General features: G+C 34.7%; 5 protein-coding genes across 5 annotated transcripts; 3 read left to right on the forward strand and 2 right to left on the reverse strand.

Annotated features, from left to right (window-relative positions):
- Window positions 1-237: 237 nt before the first annotated feature.
- Window positions 238-9,843, reverse strand: NAEGRDRAFT_62495 (uncharacterized protein; the record flags this gene model as incomplete). The annotated part of the gene is made up of 1 exon (XM_002682527.1): window positions 238-9,843. The coding sequence occupies one exon, from the start codon at window positions 9,841-9,843 to the stop codon at window positions 238-240; it is 9,606 nt and encodes a 3,201-aa protein (XP_002682573.1).
- A 1,042-nt stretch (window positions 9,844-10,885) lies between these two features.
- NAEGRDRAFT_78105 (TPR repeat domain protein) lies at window positions 10,886-13,574 on the forward strand. Its single transcript, XM_002682311.1, has one exon. The coding sequence runs from the start codon at window positions 11,222-11,224 to the stop codon at window positions 13,517-13,519; it is 2,298 nt and encodes a 765-aa protein (XP_002682357.1). The 5' UTR covers window positions 10,886-11,221; the 3' UTR covers window positions 13,520-13,574.
- A 33-nt stretch (window positions 13,575-13,607) lies between these two features.
- Window positions 13,608-16,609, forward strand: NAEGRDRAFT_78106 (uncharacterized protein; the record flags this gene model as incomplete). Its single annotated transcript, XM_002682312.1, has 4 exons — window positions 13,608-13,842; window positions 13,912-14,188; window positions 14,233-16,088; window positions 16,137-16,609. The coding sequence occupies 4 exons, from the start codon at window positions 13,608-13,610 to the stop codon at window positions 16,538-16,540; spliced, it is 2,772 nt and encodes a 923-aa protein (XP_002682358.1). The 3' UTR covers window positions 16,541-16,609.
- A 1,033-nt stretch (window positions 16,610-17,642) lies between these two features.
- Window positions 17,643-20,669, forward strand: NAEGRDRAFT_78107 (MRP-type abc transporter; the record flags this gene model as incomplete). Its single annotated transcript, XM_002682313.1, has 1 exon — window positions 17,643-20,669. The coding sequence occupies one exon, from the start codon at window positions 17,643-17,645 to the stop codon at window positions 20,466-20,468; it is 2,826 nt and encodes a 941-aa protein (XP_002682359.1). The 3' UTR covers window positions 20,469-20,669.
- Window positions 20,670-24,607: 3,938 nt separating this feature from the next.
- On the reverse strand, window positions 24,608-25,887 carry NAEGRDRAFT_78109 (peptidyl-prolyl cis-trans isomerase; the record flags this gene model as incomplete). Its single annotated transcript, XM_002682528.1, has 5 exons — window positions 24,608-25,229; window positions 25,314-25,419; window positions 25,463-25,542; window positions 25,591-25,669; window positions 25,736-25,887. The coding sequence occupies 5 exons, from the start codon at window positions 25,885-25,887 to the stop codon at window positions 24,627-24,629; spliced, it is 1,020 nt and encodes a 339-aa protein (XP_002682574.1). The 3' UTR covers window positions 24,608-24,626.
- Between the last annotated feature and the right edge of the window lie 144 nt (window positions 25,888-26,031).

A 26,031-nucleotide genomic window follows, 5' to 3' on the forward strand; every position in this document is an offset into this window, starting at 1 on the left:
GAGAGCTGACACTGAAGAACAACGTTCAAATGAATTGAAGGTTCAACAAAATCAATTGCGTGATGAAATTCGTCAATGGAAAGAAAAGGTTACAAAGGCTGAATTCGAAACTGACAAGGTCAAGAGAGAAAAGGAAAGCCTTGAAAGAACTATCAGAGAATTAGAGTTGCAACTCTCATTCAAATCAAGCAGTTTTTAAATTTGTAAATCATAAAATGAACCAATATTTTGGTAAATTTATTGTTGTTCTTGATTAAGATTGACTTGACGAGCTTGATTTTCATTGATAGAGTAAATATCTACCATTTGGAGTGGAATTGGATTAACTCTACGCTTTGATTCTTGTTCGGTTGGGACTACAAATACGCTCTTCTTGCCTTCCTTTGGATCTTCTTTAATTTGAACCTTAATATAATATCCTCCATCCTTATGCTTAACAATATTTGCATGGTGAAGCATTGGATCATCAGAAATTTGACCATTGTTAACATAAGGTTCTCTTGGAAGTTGACCAACAGGGAATCTCTCTGGTTTTGGTTTAATTTCACCTCTTGGATAAGCTCTATTATTTGCAGGTTCAACAGTTGGAGGATAATTTTTAAATGTTGCTTGATTATCACCCGGATATGGATTACTAACGTAATTTGTTCTTGAATCAATATATGAAGCATTGTTTCTTGCCTCTGAATAACCATTATTTCTTGATTCTGAATAGGCATTATTTCTAGTTTCAACGTAAGAGTTGTTTACGCGCAAGTTATTATTGGCTTGACTATTGGATTGGTATGAACTGCTTTGCATTTGAGTACTTGAAATCTTATTATTCATACCAATATTCAATGTGTTTGGAAGATCAGGTCTAACAACAGGTTCTTGAGATCCATCATTAAAGTAAGTCTTATAAGTTGTTTCATAAATACCAACTGTTGAGGCTTTTCCATAGCCTGAATAATCAATTTCAGAACTCACATTCTTCAATCTATTTTCAGCAACTTCATTTCTGGCAACATATGTGCTTGCAACTTTTGGTTTTTGATTTTCAACAACAATTGAAACTGGTCGAACAATTTCCGGTTTTTGTGGTTGTTCATATACTGGAGGGTCAAATCTTGGAGGACTGATATAATCATTAACTGGAACAACTCTTGGAGGAGTTTCATAAGAGTTATTATTGGATTGAGCAAATTCATTTCTTTGTCTATTTTCAACAACTCTACTTTCAACAACAGTGGCCTTATTATTATTACTAATACCAACAAAATCGCCGTCAACTCTCCAAACAGGACCTGAACTGATTGGGAGAGGTTGTTCTTGAGTACCATCATTCTTATAATAGGTCTTGTAAGTTGTTTCATAGGTTCCTGTTGTTGATTTACCATAGTTAGAATGGTCAATTTCTGTAGAGGAATTCTTCATTCTGTTTTCATTCATAGCATTAACTGATTCAACTCTAAGGTTAAGATTGGCTTGTCCTGTAACTATGTTATTTCTATCTTGGACAATTGATCTCTCATTGTAATAGACAATGTCGTTCTTCTTATTGTTATCAACTACGTATGAAGAATCTGTTTGATTATTATAGCTGGAAAGTTGAGATTGTTCATGCATGTATTTTTCTTGCATTCTGTACGCATCTCTATTTTCAACATATTCTTCATTAATATAAGAATCATTGACAACTCTTTCAGGAATTGGTTGAGGGATTGGTTGAGAAACGACTTGCTGTGTCATAATTGGCTTTGGAATTACAGGAACAATTGGTTGATGAATGACTGGTTGCGAGTTTGTTTGTGGAGGAGGAACTGAAGATCTATTAACAACTTCAGTAACTCTTGCTGCTTGGTCAGTGTTAACATAGTTCGATGAATTGTTATGAACAACTTTTTCGTAGTATCCTTCATGTTGATCATTCATGTCAGTCATTGAAGATTGGTTATGGATAACAGACTTTTCAATATTGACACGTCCATTATCATTAACAGTTTTAACAATTTCAGATCTGGAGCCATTATTATCTGTAACAGTTGTCTTGACTGTTTCATAGGAACTGTAATTGTTGTTTTGTCCACTCTTATTATTGACAACTTGTTCTGTTTCAACAGTTTTAGTTTCCAACTTGACAGCAGTGGTATTAGCACCCTTTGTTATATCAATATTTCTATCATTAGAGCTCTTATTAACAACAGTCTTGGTTTCAGACTTAGTTTCAGTTGATTCAACGGACTTTCTATTTTGGTTTGCATTTTCTGGAGGTGTTCTCTTAACCTTTTTAGCTTCGGTCTTCTTCTTGGCTTCGGTCTTACTCTTGGCTTCAATCCTACTCTTAACTTCATTCTTAGAATTAGAAGCAACCTTTTGCAAAACGTGTTTACTTTCTTCTGTCTTTGGGGATGGCTTCTTAATTAATTGAGGTTCAGATTTAGTCTTCTTAGTTTCAGGAGCTGAAATACTTCTACTTGGGTTTGCCATTTTAACTGGTTTAGCTTCTTGTCTTTTAACAATCTTCCCAGGTGGTGAACCATTTCTTGCTCTATTGTTTACTGCCTTTACAATTCTTTCATTTGCTTGCATTCTTTCTTGATTAACATCTTTTTGTTGTTGAAGGAGGTTATTTTTTGATTTACGTTCATAAAAATTGATTTTTCCATTATTATTATTCTTAGCTTGTTCATTCTTGTTGTGGTAGTGTGTCTTTGTTTCAGTTGTAATTTTGCCATTATCATTAATTTCAATTGTGATTTCAGTTCTAGTACCTCGCTCATCAGTGATAGTTCTCCTTGTTTCCTTCTTTATAATGTTATGTTCAGAGAATTGATTATTCTTTGAACGATTATTGACAACTGCTTCTTGGTTGTTGTAACTCTCGTCATAATCTTCAGAACGTTCAACATTAGTTCTTTTTCCATTCACCAATGTACTCTTTTCAACATTAACCTTTCCATTATTATTCACACCCTTAACTATTTCTGTTCTTGTTCCATTTTCATCTGTAACTGTACGCTTTGTTTCATAAGTGCTGTAGTTGGAAGATTCTGAATCATTCTTCTTGGCTTTCTTTTCCACCACATAATTTTCTTCCTGTTGGTTATTCTTTGATTGGACCTTAATAGGTTTCTTTGGTTTTGGTGGAATGAATTGTGGTTTTTGTTTGACAACCTTTTCTTCAACCACATAAGAAGGTTCTTGTTTAACAACCTTTTCAACAATTGTTTCTTGTTGTGGGATGAACTTTGGTTGTTGCTTTACAATCTTTTCTTCTTCAACAATTTGACTGTGTTTCTCTTCAGAATGAATTCTTTCGTCATAGGAAGATCTCCTATTAATATTACCATTGTCATTAACTTCCTTTACAACTTCAGTTCTTGTTCCATTATTATCACTAACAGTTTTAGAAGACTCGAATGAGCTGTAACTTGAACTCCTTGTTCTGGAACCATTAAGCTTATCTTCAGTAAAGTGTTCTGGAAGAGACAGAATGTTTTTAGATGAGGTGTGCATAGTTTGGTGTATTTCTTGTTTTGGTTCATAGCTATTCTTTGATGTGACGATCTTTTCTTCATCATAATCTTCTGTTGCAAAAAGTTGATCTTCAACGCTCTCCTCGACAGCTTCTTGTTCTTTTTCTACAACATATTTAGCAGAATCTTTTCTGATAAATCTTGGTTCTTCAATATGTTCTTCAACTTCATTTTCTTCGATGTATTGAGATTTTTGCTTAATCAATGGCTTACTTGGTTTTGGAGGGCTAACTACCTTTGGAACATGTCTTGGTTCATCTATTAGCTTTTCTTCGACACGTTTTGGCACATGATGAATTGCAGTCTCTCTTGGCTTTGGGCTAACAACCTTTGGAAGATAAACTGGTTCATCAATCTTTTCTTCAACCTCATAGGAAACGTGTTCGACAGTATCTCTTGGTGAAGGAGAGAATTCATTTCTTTGTCTAACAATTTTCTCTTCTACTATTGTTTCTTGTGGTGTTTCTTCTACAGCCTTTTCCTCTACGTGGAGCAATGCCTCTTGGTCATAATGTTGAGTCTCTCCATAGCTAGAAGTTACTCTACTCCTGCCAGTGCTTCTTCTTGCAGAAGCATATGATCTTCTGGATGAACATTTGGATTCCTTCTCCTTTTCGGATAATTCAGTCAAGAATGGAGGAGCAAAGTAATCATCACTAGTGCTTTGTTTTGTAATGAAAGTGCTGTTAAACTCTTCTTGAGCAATTGGTGCAGTGTTCTTTGCATGATTACTAACTGCTTGTTCTTCTTCAATCATAAAGGATGGTTCGACATATTCTTGCTTTACAACACCAGCCTTCTTGTCATTTTCATAAACACTCTTTTCAATATTAACTTTTCCATTATCGTTCACTCCCTTAATAATTTCTGTTCTTGTTCCATTATTGTCACTAACAGTATTTGAAGATTCATAAGTACTATAGTTTGTGTAGAATCCACCAGTCTTTAATCTGGCATCGCCAAGATGTTCTTGAGTTAAAATCTGACCATTATTATTAGATGATTCATAAGTACTATAACTTGTACTATATCCAGTCTTGATGGCTCTGACATCACCATGATGTTCCTGAGAAGAATATTCCCCGGTATGAAGATTTCTGGAAGCATTAGTAACACCTCTATCATTGTTCATAGCATTTGGATAAACATCATAACCATTACCTGAAACAACCTCAGAGTGACCATTTTGAGAAAACACCTTTTCCACATTGACTTTACCATTGTCATTGACCCCTCTTATGGTTTCAGTTCTCGTTTGTCCATTTTCATCAGTGTAAGTTCTTGTTGTTTCATAGGTACTATAGTTATTAGAATAGCCAGCATTCGAATTGGTTCTATTTTGAGCAGCAGAAACAGCAACAAGTTCATGCTTTTCACGGCTTCCTTTAGAAGAGAATGGCGATTCAGTTCTTGAAGATTTGCTGCTTTGGTTTCTTGAACCATACGTATTAATCTTGTTTGTGTAATATTGGGCATTACTGTTTGAAACAGTTCTTGAGTACTCATTGAAATCTTCATTATGATAGTCATCCAATGTTGTTGACTCTTGATTCATCTCATCAACTGTTTGGTGATATTCATACCCTCTGTTAGTTTCAGAGTGGGATTTCATAAATGGTACATGTTCATGTTGCTCACGAGCATAATTAATAGCTTGCCTACTTCCGTGAGAAGAGGAATAATGACTACCTTTAAAGCTACTACCTCTACTGTATTCTCTTTTTTCTTCTTCACTGTTACTTCTACTGGTGAGAGTACGATAGCTTCCTGTATCCTTAATATCAGCCATTGACCTCATATGTTCGTAATTGACAACAGAATGTCCTCCTTCTTTAGTCTCTGTTATCATTTGTCTATTTTGCATTTCCTCGGTGCTGACAAAGGTACCACCCTCTTTCCTATAGGCATGAGCACTGGTTGTTTGTCTTGCCACTCCTTCCAACATATTTTGATTGCTTGCATATTGGCTATCAGACGAATTGGTTGTTGTATTGGTTGTGGTGGTTACAACTTTCTTACCTCCATTCTTCTCTAACATTTCAATATCAGTGTCGACAGCTTTTGCCACCAACATGATTGTCCCGTCCTTCATTCTCTTACCAACGTACACTACCTTCTTTTTGACAACTACATCTTGTTGGTATTTCTTCTTGTAATAGCAGCAGCATACGGCCACACAAATGAATGTAATAGTAAAAACACAACAAACCAATAAGATACCACCTGCAACGCAAATAATGATAATATAGGAAACATAGGTGACGGTAGTTGTTTCCATCACGAAAACATTGGTCAAATGATTACATTTACATTTAACAAGTGAAGAATTCAAGGAGGTGTAAGTGCAATTTGTTGTGGAAAAAGTTGCCAAGCTTGCTGCAGAATCTTCAAAATTAGCACAGTAGAAAATTCTTGATTGAACTACATATGAAAATGATTGTTGAGTTAGGTCATGAACAATGTTGGTGGTATTCACTGGAATGATATATTCTATACCTTCCCCATTAAACGAGACAGGATTATCAGTAATGGCAAGAGAGACAATTGGAGAAACGGCACTTGATAATTTGTAAGTAGATGGTAAGCTTGTCTTGAGAGGGGTGTTCAACTTCTTGTTGAGACCAATGATATCATCAGAAACAATTAAAGCATGGGCGAAAGGCTTTGTAATAATTGTTGTCTGAGGTGAGAAGAGAGAAGTAGAGATGGATGTAGATGATTCAACTTGTAAAAGAGTTGCTTGATAATTGTATAGAGTACTCTTTCCAACAGTTGAATGGTAGAACGACCCTCTGACATATTCTGGATAATTTACATTGATTTCTCTTGCTCTCAAAAGAGAGAATTTCTTCATAATTCTAAAGACCTTGATACCGTTAGAATAACCTCCTCCATTTCTATCATAAATATAATGATATACATTATTTAAACATTTGATCAAGAGATTATAAAGTTCAATAGGTATTCCAAGATCTGAAACTAATAAGGCATCATCCATAAATTTGTCCAAAGTTGTTAAGGCTTGAGAAATTGTTATGTTACTGAGATATGGATAGTTTGTTATGAGAGAATCTATGGCAATAGATACCATGATGACATAATCTTGATCAACTACAACATTAGTTCCATTGAAAACTTGGAGCATGCTTCTCAATAGCGTTGACTTATCCATTTGAATATTATCATATTCGGTCACATGAACATCACAATTGTTTCCTACATATCCATCGGCGCATTTACAAGCTCCAGATGTTGTTTGTATACCATTTGTACACTCCTTTGCAGTGGAGAGTAAATCGAGCCCATTAAGAGCAGAGTTGAGCAAAACAGAATCAATTTTTGAAGTTGCAGATGATTGATAGAAACTCTTTCCAAAAGCACCAGAAGTGAGATATGAATCACTTAAAGAATTAAAACCTTGTGACTTTTCTAATACAAGGGTGACATTTGAAGCTACTGCAGGTAAAGTTACAGTAATGTCCTTGTAAATTGTCGTTGTTGATTCAGTGGTAACATCAATAATATCAAAGAAAACGGTTACCTTATTGGAAAGTGTTGGACCTGGCAATTTAGTAGAAAAGAAATTACCCTTATTGTAGAGAGAAACTTTTAAATTGGCTCTATCATCTATATAACCAAACCTAAAATCTATATTATTGATCGAGCTCTTACAATTCAAACAATAAAACTGAAATTGTGATTCCATAGCACTACCACTGGTTGGTGAAATGTCACAATTACACACTTTTGGAGAGATGCCCACTTGGAAGTTGTAAGTTAGTTGGGTGGATTGACTGATTGTTCCGTCGTTAACCACTACTCGCAAAACATTAGAAGAACCTTCTGTTAACTTAGAAGAATCAACCTTTACAGTTTGAGATGACCCTGATTGAATTATTCCTGAGTATAAAGTAACGCCGTTCAAACTCCATGTTGAATTTGTCTTGTCAGAGAAAGATGTCACAAATATTTGTGAGACGAAATTCTTTCCTGGAGCTATTACTGACGATTTTGGTTCAATTGTAACAAAGTTTACAACTGGAGGAATTGTTTGAAAATAAATGGTTATGCCCTTGGTTATGCTTCTCATATCTGACTTTACAATTTGGAGAGAAATATCAACGGATCTTGGAATGATATCGAATAAAGAAGTGGAAACTGTAAAGTAAGTCTTTTTGGTGTTGGAAATGGCACTTAGTAAGGTGAGAAGACGAGGAGAGGTATTATCTAAACAGGTCCAGGTCCACGTCTCTGATGAGAGTGTGTTGAATATTGATTCTGGATCAGAATAGTCAACTTGAACTGTTGTGTAATCTGATTTAGCTTCATATTTCATCAAGTTCAAAATTAAATTAGGAGATTGAGTGTTGAGTGTAATGATACTTGATGTCTTTGTGCTTTGATCCAAAGCATAATATGCGGAAACTTTAAATGTATATGTATTACTACCAAATGTTGTCAATTTTGGAATAAAAAGATCATTATATGAATCTACATTATATGCAACACTTGGTCCACTCAATTGAGACCATTCGACCACTATTGTATCACCATTAGCCCTACAGGATGAGTGCTCAACAAATTTGTTAATCAGTAATGGAAATTGATTTGAGTATTTAGTCAGAGTGTATTGATCCTTTGCAATTGTTAAAATTGGCAATACTTTTGTTGATTTCACAAAAGTACTAGAGTAAACTATGATACTATCCTTACTGAGGTATTCACTTCTTACTTGAAGTCTCATCTTGTAACTTCCGGCAGCGAGAGAGGAATCCAAAGTAATAAAGGCGCTATTAGCAAATGATGTGGATACCACACTCAAAGATGATGAATCCACCACTGCCCAGTTGTAGGTTAATGCCTTTCCATCTACCGAATAACTTTGAGAACCGTCAACAAGAATGGTATCACAAGAACTGAAGGTATCTACTGCTGGAAGTCTTATTGTTGCTATTGGTGTTGCAATAACTGCTGGTGGATTAATAACAAAACTCAAATATGTTATAGTATTAGAAGATGTGGAATTATCAAAAGCACCGGCATTAATTCTCAAATTACTAACCCCAGATTGAAGAGAAAAATCAATTGATCCAAACTTGATGAGAAAACGATACGTAGACTTGTCCAAGTAAAAACATCTCACACTCGCACTGGTTCCATAAAGATCTCCAGATAAATCAGATGGATGTAAAACTTTGGAGCATGAGAGTTCAGAACCAGTAAAAGATGAAGGGGAATGAAAGACGAATGAAATTCCTCTAAAGTCATCAGTTATTGTAGCAGGACCCGCAGCAGATGTGGCACATTTCTCTCCGTAGTATCCATTTTTACATGTATTACATGAAGCTCCCGTCCAATAACCTTCATCAGCATTGGAGTAACAAACACATGAATCAGAGACATCACATTCTCCATGACTTGAACAAGTTGTTTCTTTTGAGCATGCAGTGATTTCTTTTGAGTTGTATCTCCTTGTTGTTCGTCGTGGAGTGAATGAAACACCTTTCAAGAGTATATTTCCACCTTGTCCAACAATATACACCTTACCGTCAATCTGTGTACTGGTGATGGAGGAAAGTTCATCAGTGAAGAGTTTACCCTTGAATACGCCACCTCTTATTTCACTTGATTTTGCGACGAAAACCAGATTATCAATTGAAGCATGTCTTGAGAGTTGGACATCCAAATGGTCAATAATGAGTCTTCCTTCTTCACTATTTGGAAACTTAAGAACCACCTCCTCACTCCCCTTTACCACCAGGGTTGGTGGATTCACTTCGTTTGTTTGTGCAGCAAACCATCCATTCTCAAAGCAATAAATATTGCCTCCCTCAACTTGTAAAAGTGGCAAGTTGGAATCTGATGATGAAAATGTAAAATCGCATGGAGTGTCCATATATTGAGAGTAGGTTTTCCTTGCTGATGAATAAAGTTGTGTGGAGAGCTGGTCTCCATAGTGGAAAGAACCTCCGTTTTCAGTTAAGAATTGATGAGGAGATAATAAGCCTATCGACGAAACACTTGCTCCACTCACTTTTAGCGAACAAGTTGAATCAACATGAACAAAATTTTGACCATTAACAAAGACATATTCTGCTAATGGGTCTTCTACTTTTGATGAACAAAACTTGCCACCAAATCCTGAATAACAAAGACAAGTATCTTGATATGTACAAAAACCATGTCCTGAACAGACCCTACTTTTTTCACTCGAGTCTATTCCATTACATGTATATGAAAAAACTAGTCCTAGATTTAATAATAATAATAATAAAACGGTCGCTAACTTTGCCATTAAGGCTGGCCAGCGCAAATTCCTTGTCATTTTTTTGTTTGCTGACCGTAACAAACTAAGCTTTAAACTTTCACAAGACTTTGTGAACAAATTAAGGTGGAGCGTTTCCAAACGAGGCCTCTTCAGTTACTTCTGCACTCGATAACTTAGTTTCCTTCTCCGATCCCAATACTTCCTTAAGGGAATTGATGCCTTGTTAGATTTTCGGTTACTGATATTCTCGCTGTGTTTTTTTGCCGCAACAATCAATTCATCACTTCCCTTAATTTTTTCCTCTTTGTAGTTTAACCAACGCCAATAATAATGTAAATAGGTTGTGTAATCATTGACTGAATAGGAAACTTGAGACATTGGCTAAAAAACTTAATGAAATATATTTCATACCTCACCTAGAAATCAAGGCCTAAAAGCTAAGTTGACTTCTAATTAGAAGGCAGGAGTGATTTTTTTTTTTCTCTGGGGTTTTCTATTGAAAATCAAATTAGAAGTGGAAATAAATGGTAATCTTGCTCAAACTCAACATAACAAACTGGGAAATTCTTTAACTGGCATTGATGAAAAAAGTTCTGATGAACTATTAAGTTTCCACCTTTCTTCAAGTCATTTCGGTATAGAATTCATTCTCTTTACTAAACTATTTTGAACAAACACTTTATGGAAGTGCCGCTCAATAAAAAGTACCTCAATCATTACTAACAACAAACAAAATAACTTTTCCATCTTTGTTGATAACAATTACTAATAATATGATCAATAAAACTGTTCCATCCTTAATACTTCAAAGGGTCAATATAAATTACCAAAGAAACCATTTTGTATTGATGCGGATCTTTTAACACTATTAACAGATTTTATCTACCCTTTCCTATGCGCGTCATGGTTCAACATTGAGAAAAACTCATCACCAATAACGACAAATAAGAATTGACGATGCTTTTAAATACAAAAGTGGCTCCTCTAGCTGATTGTGTCTGCTTTCACCCAACAAGTCCAAGTTACTTGGCGTTTTTGTTTGCATCTCCCTGATGTACTTGTTGTTAACTTGCGTAGAATAATTAGAGAAAAAAAACAACGCAACTTTGCAGGTATTGAAGGTATAAATCACAACAACAAGCCTTTGAAAAATTAATTGATACTCTGCGGTTTGGATTCAACCTCAAATACCAATCATACAACAATAGTACGAGAGTGTGTGAACGCATTGTTTAAACTTGTTTCAAGTATCTTCATAGTCACCGTTTAATTCTCTCTTCGAATATATTAGCATTTTGTGATCAAACAAGCCTTCCGAAATTTACCCTCTTTGATCATCACAACCACCACATTTTGTATACTACTGCTACCAATCGCTAATACTTCCATCAAATCTCCACACAATTGTAACATATAACTCTCCTAGGAATACACCATGTTTTTCGAACCATCCCCACCAAACTTTTGCCTTCATAGACATCCCTCCTCCTCTTCTTCATCTCCCAACCAAAATACACGTACAGCTTCTGCAGATCCAACATTGGAAGCTACTCGTTTGAGAAATCTCCTTGATAGTCAACAACACCTTTGTGTGGCATCATCACCTCTTTCAACTCTTAGATCCACAAGCCTCCAATCCAATTCATCACCAACAAATTTGTCAACCAGCCTACCGTCACCCAACACAACTATCCAACAACCTCAAATAGATTCCGCCTTTTTCAATCACCTAAAAGACAACCTGAAAGTCATTAGGGACATTTTGATGGGAGATGAAGAGTTTTGTATGAAGACATTGTCGACCAATATTACCCTAGACGCCTCGTCATGCAATTTGTTCAAAGATTCACTCGATGGTGTGTTGAAATATTTGAACAATTCCTTTTTTCAAAACCGCTCTAATTCCACAGCAATTGAACATTTAAATAGCCTAGTGGATGTTAAATCAACCTTGAAAGATAACCCTTGTAGTACAACATCCCAAGATCACATCTTCCAAAACAACTTTTTCCTTTTTTATAAGTTTTGCGTGAGAGCACTCTTTATCCAAAGTATCATTGAAAATCCAGAATTGTATTCCAAATCTGGAGATGAATTGAGAAATAGACTCTCTATTGATGATTTGGCTGTTGCCATTGACTTTTTTGAAAATAGAGATTTCTACCATTCTAACTCTCCAAATGCCAACTCTAATTTTAACTTGTTTGGTTTGTGCCATCAAATTCCAACTCCTAATAATCCTCCTCAATTGATTAATTCTGATGAACCAACTCAAAAGAGAAAACTTTCTCAATTCTTATCTGATAATGAAGAATACTCACCATTATTGGAGTCTGTAGATTGTGAAGAATCCAAGATAAAGAGAAGAAAATACAACATTGCTGTACTTTCGAGCTTTAACATTGACAAGACTACAACAGAGATTAGAGACCTTTTCCATCCATGCTTGAGATCATTCTATGACCAAGTTAATGAAGGATTAAAAGCCTATCGGGAAGAAATGCTCTCTGAAAAGAATCAATCCAAGACTTCTATGGATGATGCCATTTTGGGTACAGAACTTGTTTGTAAATATAGAGCAAAGGAGTCATACTTCCATTTCCTTGAATCTGTCAAGAAGAATCCATACAATTATCATGCCTACTTCCAACTTTTAGAAGTATTTAGGTTAATGGATAAGAATATTGAAACTATGAAATGGTTAAGAATTGGTATTGTGAGATGCGACGAAGAACTTAACTATTTAAATACCCTCTACGAAATTGCCAATAGTCCATTGATGAACATGAAAAGTTCTCCAAGTGGAATTGAACTACTTTCCACTTTTACAACCCTCATCAAAAAGACAAAGGCTGTCAGAGAAGTATTCTTCGGTTGCCTCCACCACTTTACTCACAATCCAAGTCCTAACGAACACTTTTTCAGTGCCATAGAGAAAGATAGCCAATGCTTTTATGGACACTATTTTATTGGTATGCTAACTGGTTTTAACAAACTTTCGTCAAGGAATCAAATGGCTCCAATTCATTTCCTCGACAATTCTTTGAATGCCATCAAGGAATCACATGCTTTTGGGTTCAGAGGTATTATACCTGCTGCTGCATATTTTGATTCTTGTGATGTTGAAATGACATATGGTAATTCCATGCTTCAACCTTTTGTATATTACATGATTGGTCTTCTTAAATGGAGAGTCAATGACGTTAAGGCGACCATGCAAAACTTTAATAAGGCTCTAGAATGTAATGAGAATTTAATTCTAATTTACTTGAATAGAGTAACACTCTTCCAACAAACCAAGTACTTTGACAAGGCCCTAAAAGATAATAATGTTCTAATGAATATTATCTGGAAACATTCACCTCTAAGCGAAATTAGATCTGAACTTTCAATGGCCTACCTAAATCAAGCTCTTCTCCTTCTAGATATGAAAGAGAAAAATATTAACCTGGTCGTAGAGTCATTAGAAAAGTCTTTTGAGACTTATCCAATGAATATTTGCGCTCTTGACTGGTTGTGTGGTATTCAAACAAACAGACAATCACTATCTCTAGAGAAGTACGAAAAGTATGCTGAACAAGTCTATGAGTACATGGAAAGATTAGAAAGAGACGAAATGATTCGATTCTGCAAACTCCAAGCTCACATGTACAGATTGTTCAGCAGTGACAAACTGGCCAAGTGGCAAAAAATGTTAAATAATTTCGGAAATATTAACTCACGAACACATTAGTGTTAATAATAAACACAAAATATTGCACAAAGTTAATAGTTGCAATATATAAATAATAATAGTTAATTTTTCCAAAGCCTTTTAAAAAATGAAGTCAGCAACAATAACATCATCTTCGCTGTTGATGATGGCAACTTTGCTTTTCATAATAATATCAAGTGCAAGTGCCATCCTACAAAGTGAAGCCAATACATTTGATTGGATGAAGGAAAATGTAGGAAGAGTAAAATTGGTAGAATCTGGATTTTCCAACAAGGCTCTTTCTGTTGTAGCCACAAACAAGGCTGTTTTGGCAGGTTTGAGTATTAGAACAGGCGAGTTAAGTATGTACAAAATTATTTATTGAATAGTAGAATCAACACACTTACTATGAAAATTGTTATTTAAAATAGTTTGGAGAAGAGTTTTTAATGATGATGAAAATATTGACAGATTATATTCAATCGGGAATGATAAAATAGCATCTCTTTCATCTTCATCATCCAAGAGATATGTTAGAGTATGGAATGCTTTAGATGGTAGTCTTTTATATGATATTAATTCCCTCTCATCTTCATCAGATATTTTGTCTTTAGGAGAAAAGGTAATCATCTCTACAGGAAGTACCCTCCTTTTGAAGGATATCAAGACTGGAGCTGAAAAGTGGAAGGTATCCTCATCAAACGAAAGGTAAGTATACATTCCGGATAGTGTTAGTAATTTATTGTTAAAAGGGTTGTCTTTGCCAAGTTAGTTTTGCTCGAAAAGAATGTCAATGCTATTCAAGCTGAATTGAGTGCAGATAGTAATACTATTTCAAAACTTGTTGTAAAGGCTTTAAATACTGATAGTGGAGCTTTGACTGTGAAGAGTACCATTGATTTGTCATCTTTCTCTCTCACTGTTGAAAGTTTGAATGATTATACTGGTGAACAAGTTATTTTCAAAACAACAAACAAACTTATTTATTTCAATGTGAATACTTCTGAATCTAAGGAGGAAGACATTTCTCAACCAGAAAAGATTTCATCATCCACAAATTTGGACGGAACTACTTATCATGCTTCTATTCAAGAACAAACAGCTACAACTATTAAGATCGTTGTTAAAAAAGCTAATGATGTTTTAGTACAATATGATGCTCCATTGGACATTAAAAAGCACGGAAAGGCTCAATCTATTTTCTTCCAATTATTCAAGAATTTGGAAAGTAATAACAATCAATTGATTCATAGATTTATTGTAGTTACTGAGGATGATTCTATTATTGGATTTAAAGAAAATCAACAACTTTGGAAGAGAGAAGAATCACTTGCTTCTGTTGATGAAATTAAATTTGTTGAATTCCCAGTTCATCACACTGTTAAATCAGGTAATGGCGTTGCTAGTTTTGGAAACAGAATTTCAACTCAAATTGTTCAAGCTACTGACCTTATTCAAAAGGCTATTGATTATGTGAATGCACTTTCTGGTAAGAAGAATAATGGCGAGGGTGGAGATGAAAGCCTCAGATTTGTTCAAGATAGACTTGGTTTCCAAAAGCTTGTAATTCTCAAATCCAAGACTGGTAAGATTTTGGCTCTTCACACCTCTGATGGCCATCTTGTTTGGTCTCTCTTCATCAAGGGTGAACTTGAGAAACATATTGATACTTCTTCTACTCTTAAGATTAACCTATTCATTACCAAGGATCAAGTTCTTAAAGATGATATTAAGATTAGATCACAAGCTACCATCATTGTTTCTGACAATAAGAAGAGTGTTGCCATTGTTATTGATGCTTTGAATGGACAGGTTTTGACAGTCACTCCACTTCCTTATGTATACACTGATGCTGTTTTACTTCCAACTACAAGCGAAGATAGAGTTCATCCACTTCTTTTGGTGGATACTGAACTTAATGTTCATATCTTCCCAGAAACTAAAGAAATTATCCAAAATGTCAAGTCATTCCCACTCAATATTCATTTCCACACCAGGGATGCTGCTCAAGGAAAGCTTTCAGGATACATTTGGAATGTCAATCAAACCAAGTTGACTAACACTTGGTCAGTTTCTCTCAACTCTCCAATAGTTGCTTTCGCATCTCCACAAGCTCTCTTGAATGAGAATATCTATACTGGCATTATTGTAACTGCTTCTGGTAATGTATTGTACAAGTATCTTAATCCATCCATGTTTGCTGTTGCTACTATTGAAAAGGAAGCTACTGAATATCCAGTTTTGCGTGTTTATGTTATTGACGGTACTACAGGTGAAGTTCTCCACCAAATTCATAACGAAGATGCTGTTGGACCTGTTAATATGGTTTTGGATGAAAATACTCTTGTTTATCAATATACGAATGCTAAACAAATGAGACACGAGTTGACCACTGTTGAATTATTTAACAATGGTACTGATTTCCAAAAGAAAGGTTTCGGATCAATTTTAATGGAAAAGTTATTCGGAAGCAAAGAAGCTGGAGTTTTCACATCATTCGGATATAGTAAGCCAACTTCTAGAAAGAATACTTATATTTTACCATTCGGTGTAAGATCTATTGGCGTTACAAAGACCACTATTGGTGTCACCAACAAACAATTCATTTGTAAGTATATTTTACTCTGAGAAATCAATTATTAACAATAATTAATAGTGTCCCTTACTAATGACCAAATTTATTTGGTTGACAAGAAGATAATCGATGCAAGAAGACCAAGAAATCCAACTGCTGCATCAGATGAAATTGCCGAAGGTTTAATGCCATATAACCCATACATTCCATTTGTTTCACTCAATGTTCCAACCTATAACAAACCAGTTAGCAGAGTTAAACACATTCAAACTAGTCCATCAATTCTTGAATCAACTACATTGATGGCCTCCTCTGGATTGGATGTCTTCTTCACTAGGTTGTCACCATCTAAAAAGTTTGACATTCTCAATGAAGATTTCAGTTATGCCATGTTGATCATTTCTACCTCTGCACTTTTCATTTCAGTTTTTGTTGCCAAATACTTAGCCAACAAGAAGGAGGTCCAATTGAAGTGGAGCATGTAAAAACACGTATTGTCATTTCGAGTTGCAATTATATTAATCTATTTAAATATTAAAAAAAATGTTTTTCAATTTCATGTATCCTTTTCTGAGGACATTCTCGGCTAAATCTTCTCTGAAATCACCTCAACATGTTACTCCTAATTGTAGTAGTGATGCTATCAAACAAGACCTTTCGGAGGAGGATACAATCGAACAATTAATTCGGAACAATATTGAAAACCAAACAAAAATCTCTCCTCATACACAACCAATTTTAAACATCAAACAACACCATCACATCCATAGTAATGGCAGTAATAATGGAAATTTATTAATATTTTCGGATTTTATTTCGACCTTTTTCAAATCGTTTATCAAGACTTTGATACCCTTGTTCATATCCAAGATTTGTCAACTCTTTCAGACTGTACTTGTAGGATCAATACTCTCATTGATTGATAGTAGAGCAAATAGTGTGTTGATGGATTTATTTAATTTTGATTTGAAACTTGGTGTTTATTGTTTATTACTTTTTGTAAATAGAATTTTAATTGGAATTACATTGAGATGGCACTTTAATGTTCAGAGTGTATTTTCACATCAGGTCAGCTTTAATTTATACTCATTGGTATATGAGAGATGTATGAAATGTACAATGAGAAGCTCAACTTTGAATTATTCATCAATTTCGAGTGAGATTACACAAATTGAGAGAACAGTTTCTCAAGCCCATAGCTTACTTTCACACATATTTCATTTGGTTGGTGCCATGTTAATTATACACTTTCAATATCATAGCACCTTGCTTACAATAGTGTTCATAATAATTTGCATTTTAACAATACCTATTAATTTATATTTGCAATCTAAAAATTCGCAATTTACCAACAAGAAGAATGAAAAATCCAATGAAAGGAATGGAACACTTGCTCATTTTCTCAATTGTTTCAAACAGGTCAAATCATTAGTTTGGGAATCTTACATTTTGGAACGGATTAAACGAATCAGAAGAAATGAATTGGATTATTTATTCAATTTATATTGGGTGGATAATATTATTAATTGCATCTGGTATATTTTACCATTCACCATTACTTTTATCATTTTATTGGTATCCAAAGTAATGAATCAACCTACGGACGAAAAGTCAATATTTACAATTTTGGTATTATTGGATGGTATTTCAGTTCCAATTTTCGAGCTTCCTAAATGTTTAAATCAAGTTATCTATGCCAAGCACTGTTTGGATAGATTGAATAATTTGTTTTCCAATCTTTGTAATAGGTTTGATTCTGAGAAAATTTCTCCAGCTGAATCTCTAGCTCAGAACAAGTTAATTGAAGTTCATACTGGAACTAAATTGAAAACTCAGGGAAAGACGCAGATCGTTTCACTAATTACAGAATTTATCATCAACTCGGGTGAATGGACTGCACTAAGAGGAAAGAGTGGTTCTGGAAAGACATCCTTCATTTTCTCAGTGTTAGACTCGTATCAACAACATGGTGATGGAATTATTCGAATGGCTAATGATTTAAAGATTATCTACACACCACAAGATCCATTCATTGTGAATGGTACAATACTGGAAAATATTACTTTTGGATTACCTTTGGATGAGGAAATTTATAATAGAGTCCTCAAAGAATCCCAATTAGTTTTTGATTTGGATCAATGGTGTACTGTTCTAGGAGATGAGGAGGCAAATCAAAAAGTATGTGGCTACTTTGGTAACAATATTTCTGGTGGACAGAAAGTGAGAGTCAATCTGGCAAGAGGCCTCTACAAGTTCTACTATTCTAAAAAAACTGAACCCCAAGACTGTAAATACTTGCTGATTTTTGATGAGATTTTCAATCCATTGGATCCTACTGTAACTACAGTGATTATGGAATCATTTAGGAGAAAATTGAAGAATTTGAGTGATACCTCTGTTCTATTTTCCATAAGTGACTCAAGATATGATTCCTATTTGGACAGAGTCTATGATATTGTCGAAGGAAACATTAGTGAGGGCATCTTGAATGCACACCATGAAGATCTCACTGAAAGAGAATTTTCCTCTCCAAAAAAAGAGAAACGCTTTGTAAGAGTATCAAGTAATTTATCAGAATTATCTACTCAATCACAATCTGAAGATGGTATACAAGAGAGAATGTTTTCACCATTTGAAATTGCCAAATTCTATCTCACCTCAAAAAGTAGTATTTACACACTTGGTCCAACGTTATTTTTTTTAATAGTTTCACAAATTTTCAAATCCTCTACCAATTCCCTGTTTGGATTTTTCAATGATTATCTATATTTATTTGTTTTACTTGGATGTTTGAGGGTGGTTGTGGAATTATGCCTTGGATACTTTTGGGGAATTAAATGCTACAAAACCAGTAGCATGATTCACAATCATGCTCTCAATAAGGTTATGCACGTTCCACTGAGCTATTTTGTAAATTCGAGCTCTAATCATTCAGAAAAGAAAGATAGATATGGAGATGTTATTGAAAGATTTTCAACCAATATGAACACACTTGACAGATCGATACCATGGCTTTTGAAGGAGGCTTCTCAGAAATGGTTAGAGTGTTTGGGTTCTCTCATCACATTGCTCTTGTACATTGCTGGGGCCAGTTTTTGGGTGGTTTTATTTTCACTTATTATTACAATAGTAATTATTGTTGAGTCGAGAAGATATTATCATCTCTACTCGAAAACAAAAGATGAATTGTCCCTCATACTTTCTGATAAGAGAGCATTAATGTCTCAATTGTTTATGGAGTCCACTCATCCAACAGCTCTCATCATGATTCAGAGCTATAATCAAGTCGATTATTTTAATAGGAAATTCAGACAGTCAGTTTCCAGCACATTGAACGTATCATATGCCTTTAACACTTGCACTGATTGGATTGGTGTAAGATTGGAGTGTTTAATTTCTCTACTATTATTCATACCATTCATGTATTTGGTACAAGCTGTTTGTGAGGATAGCTGTCAAGACGCGAACAAGCAGAACTTGCATTATGCAGGTATTTTGCTCACAACTTGTATTGAATTTTTCAATAGATTTTTATGGACACTTGTGGTTTCAACAAGAGTCGAATCTGAACTACCATTCATTGGTAAAATTATCAGCTATATTCATTTGAAAACAGAGGATGAGGAGCAACACAGTGAAAAAGTCATGCCCTCTTCAGCTACTTGTCAATCTTTGGAATTGGAATCTGTATCGTGTAAAAATATCCTGAATAGTGTCTCTTTCAGGATTAACCCATGTGAAATGACTGGTATTATTGGAAGAACTGGATCAGGGAAGAGTTTTGCACTCTCATGCATTCACAGATATTGGTATCCTATTGAGGGATCCATTTACCTTGATGGAAGAGATATTTTCAATTACGATACAGATACTTACAGAAATTGTGTTTCAATGATCCCTCAAGATACAAGTTTCATGATTGGATCAACACTGAGGGAACATTTCGATGAGAATAATTATTTTACCGATAATGAAATATTGGAAGAGATTGAAAAATTCCAAATTGTCACATCAAGTATCAATCTCAATAAGATAATTAATAAGGAAGAGGATTTGAAAATTGAAAAACCAATAATTTACGTTATCAGAGCTATTCTCCTTGTATCTAAACTTTCTCTCGAACATTCCAAGAGACCCAAGATTTTACTTTTAGATGAAATTACCTCAAACTTGGACAATCAAAACACACAAAATATTGTTGATAGTGTCAAGAGAATGAATAGAGAATATGGGTTAACAGTTGTGTGGGTAACACATCAATTGAGTTGTTTGAAAGCTTGTGATAATTTACTTTGTTTTGATTCTGGAAGAGTGATTGAAGAAGGAAAAGTGGAACAATTATTGAATAATCCAATATCGAATAGTTATTCCTTGTTCAGAATGAATAATTACAATACTAATAATACAAATTAATCTGAGGAGGAATCACTTAAATCCGAATCATCTGAAATATCTGAGAAGGTTTCTTGCTTTTTTCTCGTGTGCTTGAGCTTAGTAGCAGAGGAATGATTTAAGAGTTTTCTATTACCTTGATTATTACTGTTAGTTGATTTCTTTGACTTTCGGAAGAGTTTCAATCGAGTGATAAACTTTTGGGCCAATTTGGAGTTTTTCAATTTCATGCAATCTCTTGCTACAACAATTAACACAACAACAATGCAAAAACTCAATACGAAAACTGAAGTTGGATCGGAGAGGAATGTATAATCATATTTTGTTGGATAGAGTTTTGAATTGACACAGTACCTTCTCGATTTTCTGTTATCCTTAGTTCGAGTGAAAATTGGTTTTGATTGAATGTAGGTGTAGTCATCGGGAGAAATTGGTGTATACTCAATTCCATCCTGGCATACCTGACACACTCCATGGATACATTGCAGACCATCAAATCCACACAGATTTTTCAGACTAAGATAAGTGAAAGGATGCTCAATTTTGGTGCAAGTCTCTCCAACCAGAGGATGCAAGGAAAGAGGTTTACAGGTTCCATCCTCTGTGCAATAATCTCCAATGGGACATTGATAGTTATTCAGAAGGGATGCGTCTTGTGGATCTTCGCAAACTCGTCCTATAGCTGTCTGCTTACAAATGTTAATTTTATAATTACTGATAATGCTAGAGTACAAAAGAGTAGTTGGAATACATTCACCACACACAAAAGTGGTACTGTTTGGATAATAAAATACACTATTGATAGGACATCCCCTATTGAAAGATGCCAGGTCATTCCTTAATGCAATACTTGACTCTATGATTCCATTACAAGATCCTGATTTTATTCCTCCACTATATATACATGATGATGATAAAACAAAACAATCATTATGAATCCACAGCACAACTATTGAAAGAAGAAAAACCAATGAACGATCAAGCCCAATGGACATGTTTTTTTAAGGTAATTTCCTTTTATATTTTACAATTTATTTAGCTGGTAACTAGTTGTTATTATTACAAGAGTCTTATTCAGATATCTCTACCACTTCCTTAGGTGGAGATTTAGGATTATCATCAGTGTTGTTGCTTAGAGGCTTTTTCAACTTTGCTTGTAGTTCCAGAATGTTTGAAAGTCTCGTCTCAATATCGTCACATGTTTCCTTTTGTTCATGCAACATTTTAGCAATCTTTTTTAGATTGTTTGGATCTGATGGTGTAGAGTTGAGTGCATCGGCAGCATTTTCGAAAGCGACTGTTATAGCATGAATATTTGTTTTGGTTGACTTGATATGCTCGTCCGAATTTTCTACAAATTGTTTGAGTAAAGATAGCTCATCATTCACCTCCTTGAGCTTGGACTCATAGTCTCCTCTGACCTTTCTATTGTCCATCTCTGTATTTTTCTTCAGCTCTGCATTGACAACTTCCAACAAACTAGCTCTGTTGCTGAGTTCTTCATGCTGTTGTTGGATCTTTTTGTAATCCTCAAGAGCCTTCTTCTCGCGTTCCAAGTCCTGTTGAGCACATAAAAGCTCATATTTGACGTCATCCATTTCCTTTGTAAAGGTGCTCTTGTCAGATAAAGCAAGACTTAGCTTTCTTTCTAGTTCTTTGTACAGATCAGCTCTTCTTTCAGGATCATTATCCTTATATAAATCAATCTCGTCATTTAAAATATCAATCCTAGCTTGCAAAGATCCAATAATATGATCCTTTTGCTCAAGGTGAGCATTACCTTGTTGGTATTTGCACTTGATTTCTTCGTATTTGTTGGAAAATTCAGTATTCAAGTCTGACAACTTTGCATTTTCTTCCATAAGAGTTTTGAGTTCCTTTTGAAGCTTATTGGCATTGTCTTTGTGTTGGTTGTTTGTGGCCTTGTATTTAGTGAGGAGTCTCTTGTATTTGTCAATTTGTTCGGCTTGGGAATTTTGAGTGTTTTCTAATGCTCTCTTGATTAAGAGATCATGATTCTCTTGTTCCAGCATCTCTATTCTTTCAAATTGTTCCTTGATTATATTGTGAACTCTTTCCAAATCAATTTGAGATCCTTCTTTTTCTTCAGTCATTTGCTTTGCTTGTTTGTCAATAATTCTTTGGAGTTCCGTCTTTTCTTGATTCCAACCATTCTTCATTGCATCAATATTCTTCTTTTCTTCTCTTAATGAAGCGATTTCATCGTGTTCTCTATTAAATTTATCTTGAAGTTCCTCGTAAAGTTTTTGGAGAGCTTCCAATTTTTCATCTAGTTCTTGGGTTGTTCTATCCTTCACTCGAATAGATTCCTCAAGTATTGTTACATTCTTTTCTAAATCAACTTCAATCCTATCCTTATGTTCAATTTCTCTTGAGGCTTGTTCGTATTTTTCTTTCCACAGGATGTTTTCTTGGCTTTCTTCAAGAGCTTTGATAAGGTTTATCTGCTCCTTTTCCAAACGATCAAACCTTTCTTTCCATAATTTAATATCATATTCGAGTTTATCTGCAAGTTTTGTTTTTTCCTCAATGGATGATTCTAGTGTACAATTATGATCAGTCAAAGATTTGATTTGTGATTCCAACAATGAAAAATGTTTCTTTTGACTATCAATTAACCTAGATCTGTCTGACTCGAGTTGTCTTACCAGTACAGTTAATTTGTGGTTTTCCTTTTCCAAGTCTGATTGAGACTCAGAAGTGGTACTCCTTTCAGAAATTACCTTAAGAGCCTCTGCTAGCTCTTCTCTATGTCTATCCTCTAATTGTTTTAATAGGATGTTTACTTCCTTTTCAACACTCTCCAAATTATCCTTATATTGCTTCTTGTTTTGTTCGATCTGCAAGAGCAAGGATTCAATTTCATTCTCTCTTGTCTTTTCTAAAATCAAGAATTGATCATTGAAATTGATAAGCATAGCTCTCTTTTCTTCTAACATCTTGAGACATTTATCACATTCTTTCTTCTCCTGGTCTGTAGCTGCTGTTTTTGGTAACTCCAAGGGTGGGATTTGTACTACTGCTGTTGATGATTGGGATGTATTCGAAGTAAAAGGGCTACTATTTGTTGTTGATGGTGTTGAGGGTGGTGTTGACATTATTGCTGTGAATTCTTGTTGGCCAATATCTGTCTCCACCTCCTTATCTTTAACTTCCTTATTTTCAATGTGATGCTTTTGTTGGAGTGCCTTGTATTTGGTCTGATATTCAGACACAAAGCTCTTCATTTGATTTGTATAATTTTGTTCAGTATCCTTATAGTATCTTTCCAATTCTTCAACAGATGAAATATATTTTGCCTTCATCTCATCAATAATGTGAATATATTGTTGGACTTGTTGTTTTGCAAAAGGGAGAGGAACATAAATTTCATCGTTCATCGTAACCACATTCTGAGTTCCTTCCAGCTCTATGAGTGGTTTTGTATTGGCAATATCCTGTAAACCTTTTGTTAAATCATCTGATGATGGTCTTGTTAGGGTTGATACACTTCTGGCACTTGAAGATCTTCGGGCAAAGCTTTTTCTTCTTGTTCTTCCCTCAGCAGGAGAGGAGGCTGAAGTTTTAGGTCCACTATTAATTAAAGCTTGTTTCCTCAAATCTTGTTCCTCACCAACACTTCTTGGGCTTATTTGAGGGCTTCCCGAGTGAAGAGGAGTTTCAAGATGAGTATTCTCACTATTAAAAGCATCTCTCAGAAAAGATGGTATTCTTGGTGAATTGAGAGGAGAGCTCTCTCCACCACCAGATAAATATTCTTCATCAGAGAGACCAGAACCACCTCCCTCAGAAGGTTGTCTAGCAAACCATGAACTGATAAAACTCATCTTTTCAACAGCTCCCGGGCAAGATATATTAAGCTGTAATCTTAATTTTTTGAAAAATGGGTGGGTAATTTAAGAGTAATAATGATCACATATTTTGTACTGGATAGCCAGGACTACTACTGTAGCTGCAATAAAAGCATAAATGACCAGTCACTTTGAATGATGATAGTTGTAGTGGGCAATAATGTCGATCCATCAATTAATCCACAATGATGACAATTAGTATTGATTGAAGCTCATACCTTCATAGAGTTGAGATTATTGTTGTTAATCAATTCATATTATGTAATTCTAAAAAATTGAGCAAATATTACAAAAAGTTCCATAGAGTTTAATCTACATCATCATTTTCAATAAAATCAGCCTTCTGTTCCTCCAATTCTAATAATCTCATTTGTTCCTCAATCTCGCTCTGTGTGAGAGAAATATCATCGTCTATTTCATCTTCATTCTCATCGTGATGCACATGAACATCATCATCGTCAATCTCAACTTCATAATCATCATCTTGATGTTCCTCTTCTTCCTCTTTGAGTTTTTCTAATTGCTTCTTTTGTTGTTCAATTTGGAAGTTACGTAAGATTTCTTCTTGTTCCGCATCTGCTTTTTGTTTTCTTTTAAGGTCTTCAGCTTCTTCTTCTTTTCTCTTCTTTTCCTCTTCCTCATATGCTGCTTTAGAAAGAGCAATGGCTCTCTCCAATTCATCCTCCTCTCTATTTCTAAAACTATTATTATACATGAACATTGAAGGTGGTTCATACTCTTCTTCCTCCTCATCACATTTTTCCATTAATGCTTGTGCTTCCTTGTTTTCTGGTTGCTCTTTTAACACAATTGCCAAGTAGGTCTTTGCTCTTTGAAACTCTTTATAAAAGTAGAAGCATTTAGCCATAATGTAGACAGATTTAGTATTTTGTAAAACTCTGTATGCATTCTAAATTTAGGTTAAATGTTTGATCAAAAATAATCATCAAGGAATGCAATTAAATAATTAGTGTTGTCACTCCCTACTACTTACTTGGGCACATCTAAATGCTTCACCAACATTTCTCATTTCCAACATTACTAAAGCAGCATTGTTAAATGTATCACGAACCAGTTCTTCAGCTTGATGAAATTGCTCCCTATTTAAACGATTATTAATAATTTGAAATGTTATCTACTTACTTTGTAGCAGAGATATTTGTATACTTGTTCTCCTTTAAATTGAACCATACTTCTAGAACCTTGTTATAAAATGGAATAGCCTGAAAATTTCAAATGTCATTATCTAAAACAGTTTTACTTTCACTTACATCTTCATAACTATTTTTTTTAAACATGGCATTACCGGCCTCCTTGTTCTCTCTTATTCTTGCGATTAACTCTTCAAAACTAGTTGATCATCACAAGTTTTCCGAATTTTGATCCAATTTATTCCATTAAAAAACAACTACAAACCTTGAAAATTGTACAACTGATTCTACATTTTCATCGGCATCTAATTCGGTTCCGTCGTATTCTGGTTCCTTGTGTTGCTCAGCCTGTTGATCACTGGTGGCACCGTTTGGTGTTGAATTATTGTTGGTGGCTGAATCTTCGGTTGATGTCATTTTTTTATAACAATCAAGTTCCACTGTGCATTCAACAAGCAGGTTAGTCTAGACCTTCTCTTCATCAAATAATAAGAATAGACTAATGTTCATCAAAAATGTTAGTTGAGTGTTGTTAGAATAGACAAGTGTTGGTGTAATTTT

The sequence above is a fragment of the Naegleria gruberi genome (genome assembly GCF_000004985.1).
Source record: "Naegleria gruberi genomic scaffold NAEGRscaffold_3, whole genome shotgun sequence".
In the NCBI taxonomy this organism is placed as follows: domain Eukaryota; phylum Heterolobosea; class Eutetramitea; order Acrasida; family Naegleriidae; genus Naegleria; species Naegleria gruberi.

Excerpts from the sequence above, each read along its gene's own strand:
- NAEGRDRAFT_78105 (XM_002682311.1), top strand. The coding sequence starts at position 11,222 with ATGTTTTTCGAACCATCCCCACCAAACTTTTGCCTTCATAGACATCCC.